The sequence below is a fragment of the Hipposideros armiger genome, unplaced genomic scaffold (assembly GCF_001890085.2).
Source record: "Hipposideros armiger isolate ML-2016 unplaced genomic scaffold, ASM189008v1 scaffold_792, whole genome shotgun sequence".
Classification (NCBI taxonomy): Eukaryota; Metazoa; Chordata; class Mammalia; order Chiroptera; family Hipposideridae; genus Hipposideros; species Hipposideros armiger.
Window position 1 is genome coordinate 203,687 of NW_017732142.1, and position 24,902 is coordinate 228,588.

The 24,902-nt window shown below is 36.0% G+C and overlaps 1 protein-coding gene across 1 annotated transcript in view; it reads right to left on the bottom strand.

Moving 5' to 3' along the window:
• PKHD1L1 (PKHD1 like 1) overlaps positions 1-24,902 on the bottom strand; it is a 143,431-nt gene that overhangs the window by 47,545 nt on the left and 70,984 nt on the right. Inside the window, exons 39-51 of the mRNA XM_019628463.1 lie at positions 22,581-22,829; positions 21,249-21,398; positions 19,607-19,781; positions 18,485-18,641; positions 17,942-18,098; positions 16,617-16,696; positions 16,038-16,167; positions 14,727-14,856; positions 12,506-12,747; positions 11,340-11,476; positions 8,251-9,280; positions 6,552-6,743; positions 766-917 (exon numbers count right to left, since the gene is read on the bottom strand). Coding sequence (XP_019484008.1) covers positions 766-917; positions 6,552-6,743; positions 8,251-9,280; positions 11,340-11,476; positions 12,506-12,747; positions 14,727-14,856; positions 16,038-16,167; positions 16,617-16,696; positions 17,942-18,098; positions 18,485-18,641; positions 19,607-19,781; positions 21,249-21,398; positions 22,581-22,829 — 2,981 coding nt within the window. The remainder of the gene's footprint in view (positions 1-765; positions 918-6,551; positions 6,744-8,250; positions 9,281-11,339; positions 11,477-12,505; positions 12,748-14,726; positions 14,857-16,037; positions 16,168-16,616; positions 16,697-17,941; positions 18,099-18,484; positions 18,642-19,606; positions 19,782-21,248; positions 21,399-22,580; positions 22,830-24,902) is intronic.

Here is a 24,902-nt window from a genome sequence, read left to right on the forward strand (position 1 = left end):
CTAACTCTATCACTAAGACAATGAAAGTTCTCTCTCTCTAAATATATATATATATATATATATATATATATATATATATATATAAAAATATCATTTCAATAATGTTTGAAAACATTTAAAACAATGTTAGAAATTTTTGTTTTGTTTTGATTTGTTTTGGCTGCACATACATAGTATAAATAAAGAAACACGAATGGGGATTAAAACTTCCAATTCAGGATGCTGGTTACCAATGCAGGTGGAGAGCAGGGAATGAGATCAGGGTGAGCCATACAGGGGACTTCTACTTCCTCCAAAAATGTTTATTTCTTTTTAAAAAAGTGAAGGTAAACATTTAGACAGAATGTTAGATTCAGATAGAGCTGGGTGGTGGACATACAGGCCTTGGCCTATTTTCTCTAATTTTCCGTGTTTGATACATTTCATAATATAAACAATAAAACCTATAACTGGTACCTACAACATCATTGGCACTCAATAAATGTTAGTTCCTTTCATGGTAATAATAACAGGGCACAAGTTCAGTACCTCAGGAATGTGGCAGAAAGATTGCTTACTTCTGAGTCTTAAATAAGGATCCTTTTTTGGTTTGCTTCTTAGACTTAGGGTGGGTCATGGAGGAGGTGCAGGACTTAACAGGTCAATATGGGAGGCAGGGGCATTCTAGACCTAACAATTGGTGGAAGGCTGAGCGAGACATACGCTGTGATTGAGTAATATACAATCATACTTATTAGAAGATGAATTTTATAGCTCTTTGTTTACCTTAAATCCATAGAATGTTGATGTATATGATATGTTGGTTACGTGATCCACATCTTTAAAATACCAGTTAATGTGCTTTGCATTTGGAATTAGAGCCATCCAACCAGACATATGAGTCAACCGTTTCTTCTTAAAGGGAACAATGCTTGTGCCTGTGGGAGAACAGAAAACAAATAATAGCAATCTCTCCCTCTAGGAAATGTATCCTTTTATGAACAAATGCCAATGTAAAATATTGGTCTAGTCTATGGATGTCTTCAAAAAGGTCAGGTTAGCATTTCATTATTTATGTTCTAAATGTCTTTAACAGAAGGCCTCAGTGTTTAATATTATACCTAACTGAAACATAAAATGCTTTCTCACTTCAAACATTAAATTGAGATAAAGCCTTTGTCCTTTAAGGAACGAAAAATTAAAACATCATGGTGATTATGACTACTATGACAAAAGTGCTTACTAATTCAATTCGTTATATATCATTGATCTAAAATATAATTCCATTTCTATTTTTTTAAGAACTTAATTCTTCAAAATCCTTGATTTACAATGTATGCAAACATAAGTTCTGATTCTTTAATAGATGCTCATATATTTGTTGAGTTAGTTAAAAGTTTGATTTAGACCTCTTCAGGAACTAGGTTACAACTAGAACTACCACAAACACTGGCCATGATACCCTAAATTTTGTGAATGACAAACTTGGAACCTGAAATACCTGTTATGGGAAAAACTGCATAATTTAGTAATGCTTTGGTCATAAGAGAGTGCCTGATAACTTCAGTATAAGATGTGAAAAGATGTCTTACAATATAAAGAAAAGGTGTGTGATTAGCTGTCCATATCCTATTTTTTTCTCTCCTTTTCCTCTCTTTTCATCTCTGATTGAATTTTATATTCAACATGCAATCTCTTCCCTTATAAATTTAAGAGAAAGAAGCTAGAAGCGAGATTATGAAATAAACTGTTATCCTTTTACTTTGGGGATAAAGTAAAAAAAAAATTTCCAATACAAAAGAGAAAGAAATTCATTAATTTTTAGGCTTATGAATTAACGTTAGTTTTGAAAGAACCATGAGCAGAGGAACTAAAACACAGTACCAAAAAATTTGCAGTGTATGAGGAGAGCTATGATAATTTGGATCACTCAGCAAATATCCACTCCTTTCCCCTCCTTGAGAGCAAAGTAGCCTTTCCTGCCCTGTTAACGTTGGGTGATTTCTTTGGCCCACGGAACATTAGCAGAACTGATACTTGCAAACGTTTAAGAAGTGCTTGCAGGGTGAGGTTGCTGCCTTGAGCCTCTGCCATGGTTATGAGAAGAGGCTCCCTAGGTACCTGCTGTCCCTGCAGCCTGAGCCCTCCAATGAGCACTCAGGCTGTTTCAACCCTGAATTCAGCCTGAATTCATCCCTTGGGGAAGAGCAAAGTCCACCTTGAAGTAGAGCCTCTCAGCTGACCCTGGCCTAGATCAACCAACCCAGCCCTCAGAACTGTGAGTGAAAATAATGATTGTAGGTTTAAGCTATTGATTTTATGAATAGTCTGGGGGTAAAGCAATAACTGATTTATACAAGAGCTAATTCAAACCATCCCAAACCTCTAGAATTTGCTCCTATATTTGTCAGAATCAAACTCCACTGAAGTTTGCTGATACATGGAATTATATTTTCACCTGACATTTACTCTGACATTATATTTTCACCTGACATTTCTTGATAATTCTGTTTCATAAGTAAAACTTTCATTTTCAAAGTTGTGTTTATCTTAATTTTTTTTCAGCTGCAATCATTTTCAATATGTTGATTTGTAAGCATTTTGGATTGAAATACAAATTCTTTAAAGTCGGTATTTTTAAAAAATCATATCATAAAGAGTGTCTCAAATTAATTGGCCACCTGGTCTAATTTTAGACATATATTTACATAAAGATATATATCATGTGTGAGATGCTTTAACAAAGATATATCAAGATATACATAAAGTTATACCAAACTTTGTTTCTTACTGATCTAGTATATATTTGCTGAGCTTTTCATTCATTCAGTATACATATAAAATCAAAACAAGTGATCTCTGTTTATATTTTTAATTTTTAAAAATTTTAGTAAATCATTTCAGTTGACTTTAATGGAGAGAAAATAAAATAGTCAAATATGCCTATTAAAAATTGATTTATTTTTTTATGTCACACTAAAAAGCAAAGTGCCTGGCATGATGTTTTCTCTACTCTGCAATGTGGTCTGAGCACTATAATTAATTCCATTATAATTCAATATTTACTGAGTCCCTGCTGTTTGCAAGGTCCTGTGTTGAGCTTTGTGGGTGACAGATAAGTTTATAGATCTTGCCCTCATGGTGTTCAGAAGTTAGTAATTAAATACTAATTAAGTTAGTAATTAAATAGTAATTTAAATACTAAAAAAATCTTAATTCTTGAAGGGCGTAGGTCAAAGGGCACAGGGAGACTTCACAAGAAAGCTACAATCTCATAAATTCAGAAATATTAGACTTCTTGAATCAAAAAGCAAAAACAAATGAAACAAAAACTTCTTAAACTCACCACCATCACCACCACCACCACCACAAAAAAAGTTTAAGTATTACTGCTTAAAAATTAATCATTAAAGGTATATATACTTTGTCATGTTGTATATTTAAAATAATTTACTTAGGAAGGTTGCACATCTCTGAGTTCTTGTTAAAACTATATTAAACTATATCTTACAAAATACTTATGTTCAATCTACTCACAGCTATGCCATAAATATTTGGGGAAATGATTAAATGTTGTATCATAACTAACTGTTTATGACACAGTAATGAAAACATTAAAATATTGTCTCACCAGATAAAAATAAATTCATTGGCTTTTGCTGTTTTGGTACCATTTTGTTTTAGCCTGTCAGTTTTTTGTTTTTAATTAAAATTTATTGGGGTGACAATGGTTAGTAAAGTTATATAGGTTTCATGTGTACAATTCTGTAATACATCATCTATATATCGCATTGTGAGTTCACCACCCAGAGTCAGTTCTCTTCCATCACCATATGTTTGATCCCCTTTACCTTCTTTTACCATCTCCCCTCCCCCCTTACCCTCTGGTAACCACTAAACTATTGTGTCTGTCTATGAGTTTTTGTTTGTTTGTTTGTCTTGTTTCTTTGTTGCTTTCAGTTTTATTTCCCACATATCAGTGAAATCATATGGTCTTGACTTTTTCTGTCTGACTTATTTCACTTAGCATAATAATCTCAAGATCCATCATGTTGCTGCAAATGGCAATACTTCATCTTTTCTTATGGCAGAATAGTATTCCATTGTTTATATATACCATATCTTCTTTACCCAATCATCTATTGAAGGACACTTTGGTTGTTTCCATGTCTTGGCCAAAGTAAGTAAAGCTGCAATGAACATTGGAGCACATATATCATTATGGATAAATGTCTAGATTTTGGGGGTAGGTACCCAGGAGAGGAATTGCTGCATCATACAGTAATTCTATTCTTAATTTTGTGAGGAACCTCCACACTGCCTTCCATAGCAGATGCACCATATGCATTCCCACCAACAGTGTATGAGAGTTCTGTTTTCTCCACAGTCTCTCCCAAGAGCTCCACGGTGGCTGTTCTCTGGATGCCGGAGACACTGATGAAGGATGATGCAATGAAGTTGGGTTCCCTGATATCAGTAGGAATAATGGGATCCCAAAGTGGCAGGATGTGGCCCTTAACCATCAGATACAAAGGTAGGTTTAATTAACACAATAACTATTAGCCAGAGGAATAATCAGAGTGTTGTGATCTGCAGGAATTTCTGGTGATAGCTGACTGATCTTGGGGTTCCTAAAAATGAAATAAGTGGGTAGCACACTAAGGTTATGTTCAGCATACACGTATGCAGGAAGAAAAATTATATGTCTTGGGGTACTGGAATGTAACTCAAGTTACCCAAGTGGAAATAACTGCTTCTGACCTATTTCCTAGATCTAAGCCAATTCATGGACTGGGAGTCCCCCTCCCCGACTGAGTGGGAGGAATCTGTGACCATTTATCACACTAAACAAAAGAGGAAACCGTCCAGACTTTCCAAGAGTTTTAGCTCCTGGCTCTGAACTGATACTAATACTCCAAAACCTTAAGTGCCACCATGCTAACATGGCCTACCAGCCAGAGTGGGAGCTTATGAAGGCCAAGTGATAGGCTGAATCTTTGCTTAGTCTCACAAGTGAGTCCAGTGGGGCCACTGGCCCATCTTACGGTTATTTCTCCGGTTCCAGACTATATAGTGGGAATAGATATAGAACTCTGTTTGAAGGGCAGAAGTTGAAATTCTTACAAGAGATATTTTAATAAGAGGGTCTGATAACATGGAGTAGAACCACAAAATTCCAGTATGTTCTCACTGATTTGACATGGGTAATTTTAGCAGCTATAGTAAGACTGGTATAATCATGCTACAAATTTTCAAAATTCATTTGGCATAGATTGAGATGCATGAGCTTAGCTTCAAGTTGTAAGTTTCTACCTTGTAAGTATCATTAAATGTGGAAATTCTGATAGAATTTTTCAGTAACATTATGAAAGTATTTGTACTATATTGAAGAAAAATGGTTAATGTTGACACTAAAAGGAGAAAAAAGTGCACTTGGATTTTGTTGATAAAGTCTCTTTCTGTACTTATGGTTCCTTATTATATGTTTAGATTAGTTCTTGATGGTTACAGTTTTACGTAGTATCATCAAGAAGCTACATCATTTAGATATTTATATAGAAAATGTAGAAAGCTATATTTGATAATGAACTGTTTAGCAAATCATTGATTCATTAATGTTTTTGCTATTTTCCTAAATCTGAAGTGCATTGAAACAGTGTATGTGAGTGGATTCATTGTAGATAGATATTTTAACTAATAACTTTTAGACAAATGATGGATGAATAAATGAATGAAGAGAAAGATAAAGAGATAGATATATAGGTCTGAGCCAGTCAGAGTAGGCTAGGACAGGTATAATGAGAATAGATATATCTAGTAACTGAAAGATTCCCACATTGGATCTCTAACTAATGGATGAGGGGAAATTTGGTAGGAAGGACTGAGTGAACACTCTAGGAACCATGTCCCCTGACCCCTTAGCAAGACAATAAACTAAAAGCAATTCCAAATCCTTGAGGGGGGGAAATAAAGACAGTAGTGCCACAGTGGAAGATCTGAGAGATGCAAGGATCGGGATTCACACCACAACCTCATTTAGCTGCTTGTTTGGCTGGTGCAAATGCCAGATGGATCATGAATGACAGACAGTAAATTGATGTAGTCTAGTCAAGTAATGATGTCAAGCACATCTGGTGTTCCAGGTACACTATCTGTCCGAAAACAAATCAGTAAATCAACAGTCTCTGGCACCTGGTATGCAGCTATTGACATAGCAAATGCTCCCCCATCCCTTTTCAACCAGCAAAGGTAATCAAAAGCATTTGCCTTCATTGGCAGGAACAATGGTATATTTTTATTGTTTTGCTCGAGGGGCTGTGTCAACTTTCCTGCTCTGTGTCATCATAATGGCTGACGTTTCCTTAATCAGCAGAATAACATAAGGGTCCATGCATTTATTCAATATTTCTCACAGGCCCGTTTTGGGTGTATCTGTTTCCTGCCTGGCTTCTGATATATAAATATGATGCATTTTTCCAATGTTCTAGACAAGGAGTGACAAGTCAAGAAGGTGATAAAAATTGAGGAAAACATATGTAAATTAGTGGTTTAAACTATTATATCCCACTTACCAAAAGCGTCTGAGAGAACCACATCCTTTTCAAGCAGAGACACTGGAGTAGGCTTGTTAAATGCTACACGGTGGAAGCTGACTGAGGCATCACAGACAGACCCAGGGAACCCCATGCTCCACTCATCTTCTTGAGCGCAGTGAGAAGGGTCCAGCAATGAGCTGTGTGGAATGACGGTGTGTCCTTGGTGGCCTAGGAAATGAACAAACAACATGTTTCCTATTTTATGTTATAAAACTAAAAAAAAAAAATAAAACTGTCTGCAACATAAAAGTACTGTGACCCATAGTATTGCTAACAAAATCTAAATATCTTGGTAATTTTTTTTTTTTTTGGCATGGAGCAAGGAGAACTCATACAGAGGTTCTGCAGTAGGCTCTTTGGCCAGGGAATTAATTGTGGATGTAGCTGAAACACAGGACCTGAAGACCAAGAGCCAAAGTAGGGGATGGGAAGTGGGATAAATAACTTGGTCAGAAGCACACGGAAGAATTCAAATCCAGGCATTCTGACCAAAGAACCTGTACTCCTAACCGATGGACTGCCAACTAATATTAAAAATCAAAGCAAAATTAAATAAATTAATAAAGATTACCCAAAGCTTTATATATTAGAACCATCCAAATGTCTTCCCTCTTAAAGCCACCATTAGAACCGGAGACAGAAGCCAACAACTATAGTGCAGAACTCAGTCTGTTTGAATATTGAGATGAATCTTTTTCCATCTTACAGTCTTTCAAAAGTAAATTGCTAATATCTGTAGGTTTAGTTGTCAATTGTCTCTCCAAAAGTGTTATGCAGAATATCTCTCTCCCGCCCCCTTCTCTCTCTCTCTTTCTCTCTCTCTCTCTCTCTCTCTCTCTCTCTCTCTCTCTCTCTCTCTCTCACACACACACACACACACACACACACACACANTCTCTCTCTCTCTCTCTCTCTCTCTCTCTCTCTCTCTCTCACACACACACACACACACACACACACACACACACACACACACACACACACACTACACACAACTCTTGCTATTTTATTTAGATAGGTCTTTATCAATAAAAATTTATAAAGACACTAAGTTCTAGAAACTATGAATATTTCAAAAAAAATGTGACATACTCTGAACTTGAAATGGTAACAAAGAAAATTTAACTTACTAGAGTTAACATATCGCTTGAACTAATTCCAAATTCAGAATTTGGATAGGAAAGAAAAAGGGTTAACAGCAGGCCTATAATTCACAACTTCCCTTTAAAATATTTGAGCAGGATATATACAGTCTGTCTACACTGCTTATGTAAATAAACTTGGAATTTATACGTTTATGGAGCATGACTGACTGGAGAATTTGGGTAGTCGTGTAAGCAGTTCCTTATCTGTGCAATTAACTGAGCACAAAATGGAGGCATTCTGAAACAGCTTCCTTTTGTAATCAGTATTTCCATACATATTGCTCAAAATTTGCTGTGAATTCAAAACCAAAGTGCAAAGGCAGGAGCAAAAGCACACATTTGGAGGCTGCATCTGACAGTCTGTGGGTCTTCCAGAAAAGAATGTCTCATCTGTGCCTAGTGTTGACCTATATCCTTGTCATTAGTAAAGTTTGGTACTGGGTACTCACATGAGTCTGCTTTGACAATTCAACTCTCCATGTTAATGCAAACGTATTTCCAACAGATTTTATCAGAAACTATAACATTACCTGTAAGCGAACCATCAATATCAATCAGTACCACTTCATGCTCCCATCGAAAGCCAGCCTTGTTCGGTGTGTGAAAATACTGGATGTCAACAAACTTTGCACTCCAACCTCCACATTTTTCATTACAAACTCCAGTGATGGATGTCACTCCCAAAGCTGCACAGTTGGGACGGTCAAAGTTCATAAAGTGTACAGAAGACACAGTCAAGCCTTCACTAAATGGGAGAAGCAGGCCTTTTGTTGTGCAAAATGCAGACCCCATTCCAAGTTCATCAAGATGACCAACGATTTTGGCATTTTTAATCACCGCCCCATTGGTTTCACCCCATCCTCCAACATAACGAGCCAGGATCCTCTTGGTCTCGATTCCAGCTTCATAATTATTGATCATCACAAAGTTATGAAACTGAAGGGCACCTCCATTGACCCATTCGGCTCCTTTTTGACAATTCCAAGTAGTAAGTGAGTTAAATATTGCAGGCACTGGGACGGTAGAAGTACAAGATCCTGTTTGCATGGGGAAATATTCTTCAAATATCCACAATCCAAACCAACCTTGAGAATGAACAGTGTTGTTAAAGAATTCTCCAAGAGGAACTCTTTTTTGGCAAATGTTTCGGTCATAGGATGGCCCATCAGGGTGGTTGTTCATTCGGTACCAAAAGCCAAAGTGAGTGCCACCAGCAGCTGCATTGTGCCGTATGGTGTTGTTTGGGTTGGTTACCCAAAATGCAGCTGGCGTCACATCATCATTCAGAAGACTAGTACTTTGCTGTACAAATACCGCCAAGTTATACTGAAGGATATTTCCCTGTTCAATGCCATCTTCTATAAAAAATGCTCCTCCCTTGATATCATATATAATATTCCTCTCAACCAGAAGGTGATGTGTGTTATGGATAGTAACAGCTCTGTTATAGGTCTGGTGAATTGCGCAGCCTCTTACATAAGATTTAAACTGTAAATCTTGGAGCATGTGCCAATGTATTGGATATCTCCCCAACCGAAAAGCCTGGCCAGCATGGAATACCTGCCAAGCCCAGAAATTACAGCTGTTTAGTGATCACATAGACACAAACTTTTACCTAGCTCATATTTCTTGTTTAAAAATAATCTCCTTTATATTATTATTAATACACTTATATTTCCTGTATTATTCATGTTTGTCATTTGAAAATATTTGGCCTCCAACCTACCTTGTTTTATTCATTATATAACAGCCCATACTTGATACCAATGATTATCATTAATGAACAAAAGCCATGTTTGACTCTTCTGCTTTTAACCTTGGACTATTATAAAACTTTTGTGCTTAGCAAAATAAAACCTCTTAAATAGCTTTTCTCCTTCATGTTTATTCTTAATAAGAAGAAACACTCCTTAAATGGTTACCATGTGCCAGATACTTTGCTAAGTGTCTTATGTGCATGATCACAGTCTTTACCTCAACCCTAGGAAGTAGCCACTTATCGTTAACTTCATTTTACAGATGAAGAAACTGAAGTTTAGAAAGGCTGAATAGCTTGTTCATAGTCATAAGGCTCCATTTTAACCCACATTGGTCTGATTCTAGAGTCGGTGCTCTTATTAACCAGTCTGTTGCACTTTCTTTTAGTAAGCCCATAATCTACTAATCTAATACGGAGTATGCCAGAGTGTGTGTGCGCACACATGTGTGCAAAATATGATCCCAGAGGTTTGGAAATAAAATATTATGGAATCTATTTTCATTCCTTATTAAAATAAAAAATTAACCATTACTAATATTTAATATACAGGTTGACCCTGGCAACCTCACTCAGTCTGTATCTCAGATGTCACAAGTGTGTATCATATCCTAGGAGCAGGGGAGTTTCACAAAATACAGGCAATAACTTGATCACCCTCAGTGTTTGCAGTTTAAGTGTTCCCAGTTTAATGAATTTATGGATTTTACACCCTTCTCTCCCTTCCCTCCCCTTCCCCTCTCTCTCCTCCCTTCTCCTTCGCTCCCTTTCCCTTCCTTCCTTTTACTGAATACTTGATAAAAGCTATAGTAAACCTTGATTGTATAGACTGAATATTAATAAGATACAGAGGAGCTCCTAATCTCTTGGGAATAACTTGCATATTGATTCATGTATTTATATATTTGTTCCATTAATAATCAAGAATCTGCTCTATGTCAAGCACTGTTCCATCTGCAGAGGAAGCAGCAGAAAGCCAGAAAGATAAAATTTCTGAACTAATTGAGTTTATGTTCTAGAGGGAGAGATAAAAATTTAAAAAAAGTAAAAAAAAGTAGATGTAATGTCAGGAATTATGAGGAAATCAAGAAAAGCAGGGGTTTGGGCAGCTATTTCAAATACAGGTGGTGAGGAAAGGCCTCTCTCTGAAGGGAGAACATTTGAAGAGAACTGACTGAAATGAGGGTGTGAACCACACAAATATTTGGTACAGAAGCATTTCAAGCAGATCGAAGAGCAAGTGAAAACACTGGGGGCAGAAATGTGCTCGCTGTGATCAGGGGACAGATGGGAGGCTTATGTGGTTTGCATGGCACGACCCAGAGGTAACTCATAGGAGATACAGTCAGAGGCCAGCTGGGGGACAGATCCTGTGGGTCCTAGGAGGACTTGGACTTGCTGTTTTAGGCGTAATATGAAGATCTGAAGGGTTTGAACAGGGCATAACAAGATCTGATTTACACTTTAAATTTTTTACTTGGGCTGTAGTGTGGAGATTCTACTGGAGCAAGGGTGGAAGCAGGAAGACCCGTTAGGAAAAAAAATCACAGTCGTCCAGGTGAGAGGTGGCGGTGATTTGGGTGAGAGATCAGGTAGAGGTGGTGGAAAGAGTGTGGGTTCAGGAGCCAGTGTTTCGTGGGCAGAGTGGATAGAACTTAATGATGAATTCAATGTGAGATTTGAGAAAAATAGAGAAGCAAAATTTCAGCATGATTAAATGAGTAAATAATTGGGTATATTCAAAGGGTCTGTCTCCGCTACCAGATTAGAAGTAGCACCTGGCTAACGGCATGAACTCAGTACACATTTGTTGTATGGATAACCTTGGGCAAATCACTGTGATTTAATCATAATGCCTCTTACCTCTACATATTCTATTCTTCCAGTTACCATGTTAGCACCAGGCATGGGCGCATGAAACATAATGCAGCCTCCAAACTGGTCACTTCCTATTTCTTCTCCAAACTTTCCTTGCAGACATGTCTGTGTAGCAAATTCACCTTCAGAAATATTTTTGAAGAGATCATAAAGAAAAATCATGTCAAAATCCTCTAGTTATATAAAGGCTTTTTCTGATTCCGCGTTATATCCTTTTATTCACATATAATTTTAATCCTACTCTGGAACACAATTACTTGCATTCACATCATCTCCTCCTCCAGATAGTAAGAAAGGCATGTGCCTTTTCTTGTTCATCTTTGCATTCCCTAAAGTACTTACTACCATATTTTTCAAAGATACTATAGATAAGTAATTGAATGGTTGAATGGATACTCATAAAGGTATTTTGTTTGATTATATCTAAAGCTTTTCCCCAAGATTTTGGGATTAATATAATTAATGCAATCTTATACTTGGATAGTAGTAGAATATGCATTATCTCACTTAATTCTCATAACGGTAGTTAAGTAGGCAGAACAGGAAGTGTTCTCATTTTAAACAGGATGAAACTTGGTTTAATGGACATTGTGAGACTTGATGCAGATGAACCGTGATAATGGAAAAAAATAAAATAGCATGAGCCTTGCTAAGAGAGTCACTTAAAACACTCATGAAGTTATTAGGGAAGCGTGGCCTGTGCACATCTGGAGCCTCCGTTCTCAGAGCTGCTGTTAAGTTGCTAAACTCAGCCTGAGCCATAAACATCCTGGAGTCATCAACATCCCGGAGCAACTGTGGAGAGGACACATACAGACTTACCCTTCTTCCTGGTAGTTTTCAATCCCCTTGTTTGCATATCGTAACTAACTAATCCCAGTTAACCTAGCCAGCAATCTTTCATTTACATAGAAAAATCACGTGTTGTGGGTTTTGCCTTTATAAACCCTGCCTTTCATTGTTCTCAGAGCACACTGTAGCATGAATGAGAAATAAACCTTTCTCATTTTAAATCACGGAGGTTTGGGACTTATTTATTACTAGAGCACAACTTAGTCCAGCGGTTCTCAACTGGTGATTTTGCCCCTGGGGAATATTTTTGCAATGTCTGAAAACATTTTAAGTTGTCACATGATAGCTGCTAAAATTACCTGTGTCAAATCCATCGGGACATGCTGGAATTTTGTTATTCCACTCCACGTTATCAGATCCTCTTATTAAAATATTTCTTGTAAGAATTCCAACTTCTGCCCTTGCTTCAAACAGAGTTCCATCAGGAAGGGTGACAGTGATTCCTAAGTGTGTGTAATTCAGTGGATTTGTTAATGTTATGTTTATGCCATCAGCAGATACAGATGCAATGGTCCTTTTTTCATTTTCTCGTTGACTGTGTCTGTGTAAATTTTTTTAAAAATTCAAAAATAATATTAGTTTTATGCTATTGAGAACACTTCATCTGTAAAATAGGAAACCTTTTTTGTCATACAATATTCTGAAGAGAAAAATTAAGATGGTATTTTATTCTTTCTTAGAGCAACTGAATCAATTGTACAGATGCTTTTCAATTAAATATTTTCCAAGTGCTACACTTGTTCATACAACTTCACTAATTCTGTAGGAATGTATTCAAAATATCTATTTCATTTAGAACATCCTACAGGTGGTATGAAAAAAGGGGTTTAGGCTGGGATCTATTGAATTCCCTTGGATCAAGATGATACAGAGATTTCTTTAGAAAAGATGGTTTTAAAAAGCTTTTTTATGTATTATGTGTGCCTGGATACACCTTTCCTTCCTTTGTCATAATAGCGAACACTTATATAGCACTTTGAACCAAGTTCTGTTCTAAGTGCTGTACACATCATATGAACTCATTTAGTCTTACAGTAATTCCAAGATAGATACTAATAGCATTCCAATTTTACAGAAGCAGAGAGAGGCAAAAAACTATGGCCACAGGCCTAGTAGGTGGTAATGGTGGGAGATGGACCCAACAGACTGCCTTTGAAGTGGTATTTTTAACCAACTGCTTTACAAACTCTTAAAAAGGATTTAAAAATGAAATAATGAACAATGAATTAGATTTGGTGGGAAACTCCTTAATTCTTGTTTCTGAAAACTAAACATTTCTATGCTAAACGCTAACCTTACTCTTCAACTTCATACAGAAAAGCTATAAATAAGGGCTTTCTATTCTATTAATAGGCCTTGTCATTTTGCTACTTTTTAATTTTGCCATTATATAATTAAAATTTCTTCCAAGGGCAGGAGAAAAATTGTCACTTATAAAGCTATGTATATTTTTAACTCTTCCTAACATCTGCAAGTCTATTTTTAACTTGGAAAATGGCAAACTCAAAATTCCACCTTGAATTTTAATTCTAAATTGAGTCACAACCTTAACATAATTTAGCTGTTTCTTGTCATAAATTACTATTTGTTCCCTGATATACAATTTTGCCGATACCCATAATTTGAACAATAAAGCAAAAAGAAAGCTCTTCTTGTCTCCTGCTCCCCATCAATAAATCTTGCTGTAGCTGTATTAGTTTTGTTCCTTTTATTTCTTATTTGCTAAATATATAATTAAAGAGAAATTGAGATTCATAAAGCAGCTTCAATTATAAAATGTCAGACACCTGGAAGGTCATGTTAATCATCATTTATTCTATAATGATTCCTTCCCATTTATTTAATTATTACTAACAATTTTGGATCATGGGAACCACTGCCAAGACTGTAAGATAAGAAAGAGTTCACTAGATGCTTTCAACCATATTATTTAGTGACTACAAACAAAGAAACTCATTTACATTTTTGCATGCATTAATGTATTTAGCTAAAGCTCTAATCAGAGGTTTTCAAATGACTTTTAACAGCAGAATGCTTTTTGTCTCAATCAAAATCTTATATGGAAACCTAACCATGGAAAACAACCAAAATATTTTATTAGTACAACAGGTCCTTGAATAACATCATTTTATTCAACATTGTTTTGTTATAAATGTTGATGAGATGCCATAGGAACTTAACACTTGTTTATATCAATTAGTCTATGATAAAACTGTTTCCATTATATGTCATTTTACATAAAGTCACAGAATCTTTCGACAATGTTACATGAAGACCTACTGCAAATATTTTTCCCATAGGTTCAAATTAATACTTTCTTATTACAAATTCAATCAATAGAAACAACACATTGGTGAGCAACCCAATGTTAACATTCGACAAATACATATTTGACTGTTCATGTTTCTTTATTTGAGGTTTCAAATTTAAATCAAATCATTGTGGACCTTCTGAATCACCCCGCCTTTAAAGAAGTCTCTGTTTACAAATCAAAATCATCAGGCTCAGAAGGCATCGTACCTGTGTCCTGTGCTTGCAATTACAATCTCATCTCCTGGTTTCCATGTTACTGCTTCTTGTAGAATCAAAGTTCTTTCCCCTGCCTGTGCAGTATGAGCTAAACGAGTCCAGATTACAGGAACAGGCAAACCTGGAACCAACATGCAAACCGAGTATTTCTTCAGATATGCTTTCTCAGTTATTGAGAGCTTTATGCATTTAAATTTTTTCCTGGACTCAGTCAATTTGGAAAAGGCTCATTTTACCTTAGTATTTCATACCTTTCTTAAAAAAGAAGTGATTGCTTTATAAAAGTAACAATCAGTTTTGTAATAATATGTGTGGATCTATAAAATTAAAAAAACATCCTTCTGCACCAATATATTCCATATATGACAATCTTCTTATATGAACTCAATATAAATGTGGTGTGATACTATTGATAAAATGTTGTCTTTGTTGACAGGAATTGCTTAAATTGATAATCTAGAGACAAATGAAAATGTGTAACTTTCTGAAAATTCCACTAGCGAATATATTTAACACAATGCAAGGCATTTATGATCATAATGGGGTACCATGTTTATATATTCTAAATTTATAAAAGAGGCAGGTTATTGCAATATAGAAGACTTCAATATAAAAAGGAACACTCCATGCTTCCTTTAAATAATAAGTTTCCCTGCTACCTCAAACATGATCAAAATCATTATTATTTGCTGATAACTTTCCAGAATATAGTTATACAAAAGTACAGCTATAAATGTATAGCTATGTTTCAGAAAGAGCCCAGAAACAATCAGTATGAACTGCGGTGAGTGCTAAATGAAGCAAAAAAGTATAATGGGAACACATGCAAAGGAGTACAGGGAAGGGTACAGAGAGGGGCCAGAAGGGCTTGTCCAAGAGGGACCTTGGTTGTCAGCCTTGATCCTGTGTAGGGCTGGCCTGGTCTGGCCTGGATAAGGGAGAGAAGAGATGAAGAAGAATAAAGAGAGAATGTGTAGAAGGGATCAAATATATGGTGATGGAAAGAGAACTGACTCTGGGTGGTGAACACACAATGTGATATATAGATGAAGTATTACAGAATTGTACACCTGAAACCTATGTAACTTTACTAACAATTGTCACCCCATTCAACTTTAATTAAAAAAAAAAGAAAAAGAAAAATGTGTTTGAACACTTCAAAAAAAAAAAAAAAGAGGGAATATGTAAGGACAGAAGAAGCTTGGCAAGTTTTCATTTAGAGAAAGTTTTCAGGAGAATTATCTCTGGTTTCCTGTCTAGCCTCTCCTCATCCAACGCCCTGAGCCCTGTTGTCCCCCATACCATGCAGATCCAGGATGCCCTCACGTACGGCCAGCGTCTTGGCGCCATATACTGGGAGCTCAGGAGATCGAAGATGCCCATGCAAGGTAATGACTGCCTTGTGCTGAAATGGGGATGTTTCTGTCCCAATCTGCAAGAGATTGCACAAGCATCATTCAGGAAGTTAAAACTCAATATCCACAATTCTCATCACTCAAAAGAAATGTTTTTCCTTTTGTCCCTTCTCTTTCGAGAATTGCTTGTTCACTTGTCAGTAGCTTTCTTCCAAAAGATAATCCTTTAATGTTCTAGTCAGCCAAATACATTATGCCAGGCCTTTGGAAAGTATACTGATGGACTATAGCCACATCTCAGACCTAATTTTTCTTCTGCTCTATTTTAAATTCTGCTCTATTGTAATACTATTATCTTCTCATTAAAAGCGCAAGAATACTCTAGATAAATTTTCCCCAGAAAGAGGATTTTATACTAACAGAGACCTGTACAAAGATAAACTTGTGACAGTTTGGTATAATTAACTGTCCATTTTACATATAGTATTTTTTTTTAAATGGCGAGAGGTCAGGTTATCTTGCATACCTGAAGAATGCCTCCGTCTGTAATCAGAATATTTTCTGCCTGGAGTTCAATGTCAGCTTCATTGAATATTAGAATTCCACCTGTAAGCCACACAATTTTGAAATATATGAGAAAGAAAATTAATATTAAAAGCTATTTATTTGATCATACATTAAAATTTAATTTCTTATTCCTCTTTTCTATCACTATGCCTGTCACTTCAGCTCTTTGGCATCATAAAATGTAACAACTTCAGACATGACCCAGGAAGTGATAGAAAATCAAATCCCAGGGCTGATTTTCTCTTAACCCTTGGTTATTTTAAATGTTATTAAATAGGCACATGAATTCTAGTTCTACAAACACAGAGCCACAAAATATAAATTAAGAATGAAAACAATTAAAAGAAAAGAAATGCACTTTTTATAGAAACCACTATAACACCAATATTAGTTTTGAACTTTTATCCACTAAGTTTCACTAGTAACAGCTATCGCCTGATTAGCATTATTGATTAGCATTTTTAAAGAATGTACGGAGATACATTTTTATGAGACTAACATAAATTTGTGGACAAGAAATCTTGTCCAAAGGTCCAATAGTTAATAACTTCCAATTCTGAAGCACGGATATTATTCCAGAAGTTAAAACAAAAATAAAATACAACAGTCTTTGAGCTGCTAAAACCACATGGCAAAGTTTATACACTAAATCCCAAAGTATTATACTCTTGCCAACGATTACTTTTATACATGATTGTAACAGTTCCGGTTATTTAGTTTTCTATAGCAAAAATAGAGTATCAAGAAGCAGAGAAAATGAAAGGTAACAATGAAAGCAGGTTCAAAGGCAAAGGTAAGAAGAACAACCTGGCCCCCAAGGGGAATCAGGGGGTCATTTAACATAGAATTGAACAAATCTCTATGCCTTTGTAACCCCTGGGACCCACTATACCATTTTCTAAAGGAGAAATACCTCGTATTGCTGTGATCCACTGCAATTGTATAGGCATGCGCACATGTGCACTCCCTGCCCACCCCACACACACACACAGTTACTGAAACAAGTTTCATGAAATAATATTTAGCTCCAAAAGATGCTTACTCACATGAATGCAATATATTCTGATATTTTCTATACTATTTCATTAAAAGATTCTGGTTGTAATACCCTAAATAATTTCATACCCCAAATGAACTGTAATACTCAATTTAAAGAACTCAGTACTACTCTCCATATGAAAAACATGACACAACTCTGGATGTTCATAATAATGAGTTTTGATTAATTACTTTACAGAGCTATTCCATGGGCAGAGTCTAACATGCAGATTTTTGGGAATTTACCCTGAATAAGCAACATTTTCAGAACAGGGGTATTTTGATCCAGCAAAATCGTCTGTCCTTTTGTGATGACAACTAGTGACCCTTCCTCGGGAGGAGACTTCCCTCCCCATGAGAAGTTGGAGGACCAAGTATCGACATATAAGAAGTCAGCGTTATCCTGTAATAGAACATGAGAAGTTTTTCAATTTAGAGGTTTTATGCGAATGTTTCATTCAATTTCTCAATAAAGAACTCTAAAACAATAAGCATTTTCCTTAATAATAAAGTATAAACTACCTTAAATATGCTTGCTTATTTCACGATAAAAATAAAGTGAAAAACCCATTGCCAATTACCCCACAATTAAATTAAATGATTAAAAATCTGAAGTAATACAAGTTGAGTAATAAGCAAAAAATCATAATCTACTTTCAGTGTATCATAGTCACAGCTCAGTTATTTCTTGGAGACATTAACGAAGTAAAAAGCCCGTTACCCATCACTTCACTTCCCACATGCTAGTTTTTCTATTGCTGTGGTTGCTGTATGCAGCAGCACTATTACCCGTGTGGCCATGCCAATGCTTCCGATGGTGACATGCACTGGAGCCCACCCTGAAGGAGTGTGGGCGTTTGTCATGCAGACAATATATGTCTTGTTGGAATACTCCACATTACATTTGGCTTCAGCTATGGTAACGAGAACATCCTGCATATTTTCACTGTAAAGAAAGAAGAGGGGAAAACATAACATTGACGATTTTCTCAAATTTCTAGGTCACCCTGTCATAATAACTCATATACATTATTGCAAAAATGAAGTTCCCCTATGATCCATCAAAGTACAGATATATACTTTTTTCAGTAGTAAGACTTGAAAATGTTTGTTGAGAAAAAAATAAACAGAAATGAAGAGGCCAGGAAATAGAACTACAAAGGTCTCCCATTGTTGGAGAAAAAATAAAAACTGCCTGGGTTCAATTTTTTGTGAGATTCTGTGTTCGTCTCCAAACAGGCACCTGGACAAGAGACTTTCAGGGATCATTTTGTCTATGTGACAGTTTCACCACATTCACAGTCTTTAGAACTTAACCTCCATGTAAAAATGCCAAGCCCAAGGTAGTTATAAGTACTTGAAAAATTAAAATTGCCTCTAGGATTTAAATGATCTGGCATTTTGAAGTCAGCCTTGTCCAGTTGAAGAATAATGAAGCAGTACATACATTTGAGCTAAATAATGAATATATTTAGGAAAAAAGAATCTGGCCAGTACAGTGAAATGGACCTGATGCATGAAAGAGATGTTTCATTTACAAAATGAAACAGATCATGGCTGGAGACGAGACACTGGGGAAAACATAAGAAGGTGATTTATACTAGTGATGTTACTTACTAGGATTTGGGGCAAGTTATTTAACCTTTCTAATCTTAATCTCCTGACCATAAAATGGGATGAAAAAGGTAAGGCAGGAAGTTTCAGTGGGGTAGGAAGGTGTCTTGCACAGGGTAAGTACTCAGTAAATGTTAGCTCAGTAGTACTATCACGTGCCTGAAGTGTGACTTTTGAGCAGATGGCTGCACATCACATGACTATCTTTAAGCACTGCCCTGGCATACGAGAAAGCAGGCATAATAGCTTGAGTCTGGAAATATGCACTGATATATGATGTATAGCTGAAGACAGTACCTGAAGCCGGATCCCACGACTGTAAGTCTGGTGCCCCCTGCTGTGCTGCCTCTCTTGGGAGATACTTCAGTGATGAGAGGAGTCAGTGACATGGTGTATGTAAAAGGTGTCGTGGACTGTGACAAATCTTTCCCATTGACCACGCTCACTTCACAGGCTTGCTCGGGTCCGCTGCCTATGAAAACAGGATGGAACTGAGTACAGCTCTGCCATCAGGCCCTTATTCATTTCCAAAACCCCCAAACATTTTCAGTAGCATCTTCTTTTTCCCCAAACCACTTTTACAGGCTGTAGGTGAAGTAATAAACATCTCTAGCTACAGCCCAAAACATCACAAGGTTCATGCAGCTTAGCAACAGGAAAAAAACCCCTCAGACCCTCCCTGGGAGCTTCTTATTGTAGACAACTCTACGAACCTGGCTGTTCCGTTTTCCAGTCCTAAGGGAGCCAACATGGCAAACGAGGGCAGGAAGGAAGCAACGGCAGGCACTCTGACAACAGCAAGGAGCGACAGCTGACAGCAAGGTAAGAGACGGGAAAACTACAGAAACCCAATGCAAAATGTAAAAGGAAGCAGCAGAGCTAGTGTTAAGACAGGCATCCTGAAAACCTTGGTAAAGCTCAACAGCATTGCTGCATTAAAAAAAAAAAAAGTAGGATCAAACTCTGCTGTTGAAATTATATAAATAAGCCCAGTTATAAAAATGTTACGTTTTCTTCAATATTCTTTGTATAAGAAGTCAGAGAAAGAAGCCAAATGTTTTGAAAAGCTTCATCAAATTTTGTTAATGTTTTTAAAAAATGTTTGCACATAAAACATTCTTTAGTCATTAAAAATAGGGATTTGGTTCCTTTTAAATTTCGTTAGATAATTAAAATTTGTTTTGAACCTAAAATGCCAGATATTTAAAGCTGACAATAACCCACTGAATTCGGGCTAATATCTCCATTTAATAGATGGAGAAACTGAAGCAGAGAGGAGGTAATTTACCTAGCTGAGGTGACACAGTAAGTGGCAAACTGAGATTCAGGGGCTCCTCAGGGCCCAGCTCTTAACTAAGTAAAAGTAAATGAATCGTAATAGCAAATCACACAACATGTTGTAGGTATCATTCCATCCACTTTAAATACATTAACTTATTAAACCTCACAATAATCCTATAAAGTGAGCCAATACATTATTCTCGTTTTATAGATGGAGAAACTGAAACACAATGAGCCTGAATAACTTGCCCAAAGACACAGCTTGGGTGGGTTTGAATCTTGGCAATGCAGTATGCGAGTTCACACTCACAACCAGTACACTATGCTGTCTTGAAGGGTACTCTAATACTCCAGCAGGAACAAAAAAATGTGTTCTCCATTTGGCATGCTTAAAAAACTCAGAGCCATCAGTTTATGTGAACCTGAAACACTGCCATTTATTATAAACAAATCATTCTAACCCAAATGCTACAAATCTTGAAACCCATATAAACCTAGAAAAAAAAGATTCTGAATAAATTACTTAAAATCAGGACAGTTTTGAAAGTGATTCAGTTGCCCCAAAGAACACAAAAACTTGAAAAAAGAGATGCAGACTCTGATCTTTATAAAATTAACCATTTCTCTAAGACAGCCATTCTTTGTTCTGACAGCTTACCATTATTAGGTGGAATTTTACATAATAAAGTTGTGTAATTGGATTTAGGCCTATCGACTGCACATTCTGAACCACACACCAATATAATGGAATTCTGTGGATTAAACCCAGTGCCTGTCACAGTCATGGTCTGACCACCTCCGAAGCTCCCTAGAGAAAACATGTAAAAGGAAAAAGCAAAGCTAATTAAAAGAAAATCTCTTCTATGTATACATTTAACTTTATTTTTAAATCTGAAATAGAAATGCTACTAATGAAAATTCTTATAACTGAAATTATATCTATAGTATAGAATAGTATATTAATGCTTAGAATCTCTTTATAGTGTTTTATAAGCTTCTCTGCATAAATGTCACGCCTGGTAATTTATTTAAAGTACTTCTAGGAACTAAAATTTTATTTAAAAGAGATGTCACAAAGAGTTTCAGAGTAGTAAAAACATAAATGTAAAATTACTATTTTAATTAAGATTACATTATTTATACTTTCTTAAGATGTCTAACCACTAAAATAACTTTTAAATAAAAAAAAATTTACATAGACATAATTACAAGGCAGTGATTTCTAAAGATGATTAAAAAAAATTTTTTTCCACATACAACCTGGCCATTTTAAGTAGGGTTAACTTTAAATAAATTATACCAGGGCCGGCTGAGTGGCGCGATGGTTAAGAGCTGGCTTGGGATGCCAGAGGGCCCTGGTTCAGATCCCACATATGAGGGCCTGTGACACTGCCCTCTACAGCTAAGATGCTGAACCTAGAGCTGGGCTGCCGTGAGTCATCTGCGATGGTGTAGGCTGCAGCCCCTGCTGCAGTGGGTTGCCATGAGCTACCATGTGTAGCCAGCAGCCAGTCTGAGCGGCCAGCAGCCGCAGTGAATGGCCATCCAGAAGCCTGAGACTGATCTGCCTCACCCGGGAAGAGCGCAATGATGGTGCCAACTTGGGCCAGTGAAGCAACTAGAGACTGAAGAACAAAAGGATAGCAACTTGTCTGTTCCCCTTCCCCCAATTCCCCAGTGCTGTTCCCATCCTACAATTCCCCAATAAAAGTTTTTTTTAAATAAATAAATATAAATAAATAAATAAATAAATAAATAAATAAATAAATTATACCACACTAAGAAATACAGGCATTGAACTGATATGTCAATATGATTAATTGATGCCCATGCATACTTATTTATTTGATGCATAAGCAGAAATATTTTTAATGTATTAAGAGAATACAAATTTTAGCAGTGTTTGAAGAATATTGTTCTGTTTTGTGTTTTCTAAGTAAGGTGTTTACTGAAACAATATATTTATAGGTTCCTGTATATTTGTGACTACCTTGGCTTGGATGAATATTTTGAATGGTAAGTGGGTACTCAAATACAACTGTGGACACAGCAGAGCCTTTTGTCTTGTGATGCATCGTAACGGGAAATGTGCCGCCAGCATGCTCTCCAACAATGCACTGCAACACACTATGATTCACCATGGTTACATTACACTGAGTGTTATTTATCATCACCAAAACTTCCAAGATGTCAATGCCAAAATTAGATCCAGTGATCTGAACTGTGGTTCCTGGTGGACCTTTAAAAAAAAAAAAGGCAAACAATATAAATATATCTTAATGCCAATACATAGAGCATTTAAAGATATACCTATCAACAAAATAATATTCAGTATTAAAAACTAACGTAAATATGAACAAAACATGTTGTGACATGTATATTTTGGCTATAGCATACATTATAGCCTATGGTATGTTAAGTATAAGTTATCTCAACATGCATGATTTTCCAGCCCTTCTGTTCATTCTACCAAGTTGTAAGTTAGTAAGTCAGGCTAGTGGAGAAGACAAGAGAGATCTAGAGTTAGGATATCTGAATGTCTGAGCAGGAGGTGGCTGATCGGAGTGTATTTTAGGGCTGGGCTTACTGTTTTTTATTTTTGGTACTTTCCTGATTTTAGAAACTCTTGGAAGATGGATGAATTTTAATTCAAACATTTTTAATATATATGACTTGCTAAACAAATTATGATGGATAAATAAAGAATTAAGTGGGCCGGTCAAGTGGCTCAGTTGGTTAAGAGCTTGCTCAAGAGTTTGAGCTCTGAGCAACAGCAGTTCGAGTCCCGGCCCGAGCTGAACAGCCGCTGAGCTGCCAACAGGTGGCAGGATGGCTCAGCTAAAATTAAAAAAAAAAAAAAAAGAATTAAAGACTTGTAGATGAATGTTGATGTGAAAGCCTTGAATAAATGCACACAGAACAAAGTACTTCAATCCCTCAGTTTCCTGCCTTCCTCCTTTTGACAAAAAAATGCATTGAGGACATTAAAAACATGAGATTTTTCATAGGTCATTCAAAAGACCTACATACGTAAGTATTAAGTGAATTGATATTCAGCAACAAAACTTGTTACAAATAGTCACCAAGTAGTAGTTTGATATTAATTCCAATAGTAATAGTAAAATAACCATATAACTGACCATAGTGAAGATCACTGAAATATATATTGTTATTTTAAAGACTAAAGATATTAATGAGATCTTTCATGTTAGGAATAATTTTAAGATACAAGCTAAAAATCTTCTGGGGGTTTTACATTTTTAACATTGTCTGGCATTTTTGCCTTTCTAATGGAAGTGTTGCTCTAAGTGTGTCTCTTCAGTAAGTAAAACAGCTCAGTTCTCACTTGTCCACAAGCCTTCTATATTCAAATACATTGTTTTGAAGGAGACATTCAAAGAGAGTGATGGGACAGAAATGGCTCATGGAAATAAGGAACATATGCCAATATTTAGTTCACCATTTGCAATGACTAGAAATACACGGGGAGAAAGTATGTCATTACTATCATTCATGTTTGCTTTATAAAAAAATTCTAAATGAGAAAACACGATGTATCAAAGGAAATTTGAATAGCAAACTTCTTGAAAGCAGAGTATACACCTTACCCAAATCTGACACATTTCCTGATGATGTAAACTAAAAAGGACTTTTTTGTAAAGGCTAACACTTAGTGAGTTCTTTATTAAAGGTATCATTGTAAGTTATATTATATGAATGAACTTCTTTAATCTTATGGGGTAAGTGACTGCATGTATAAGGAAATTGATATTTGAAAAAATTATGCAAAGTTGCATCACTGAAAAGTAGCAGAACCAAGATTTGAACCCAGATATCAGGGCCATGTTCTTAACCATTATACTACAGCTGCCTCTCCAGAATTAATTACATAGATGATAAGTATTCCAACAGCTTGAAGATAACCACAAATGGCGTAACATAATGACAAAGGATCAAGAAGATGTCTCAGTGTATTCTTACTTTAGAAAAATGAGTCATGCTAAATAATTGAATAAATCTTATAGTATTTTTTCCATCTGAATAGGCCAATTACCTCTTTAGAAAGAATTCTGTTGTGTGAATAAGTGAATAATCAATTGTAGTTTCATGGTAACAAGGTATTCCAAAATACTCTCAATGTTAGTAACATCAACTACTTCTGAATTTTGACAAGTGTTTCCTGTGCCATATCAACATTAATGACATAAATTAATGACCAATTTATGTCCATAGATATAAAGCTATTTCTTCTTCATTTTGAAATTTAGGTCAAGTTAATTAATGGGGATTTTTGTCTCAGAATAGAAGTTGA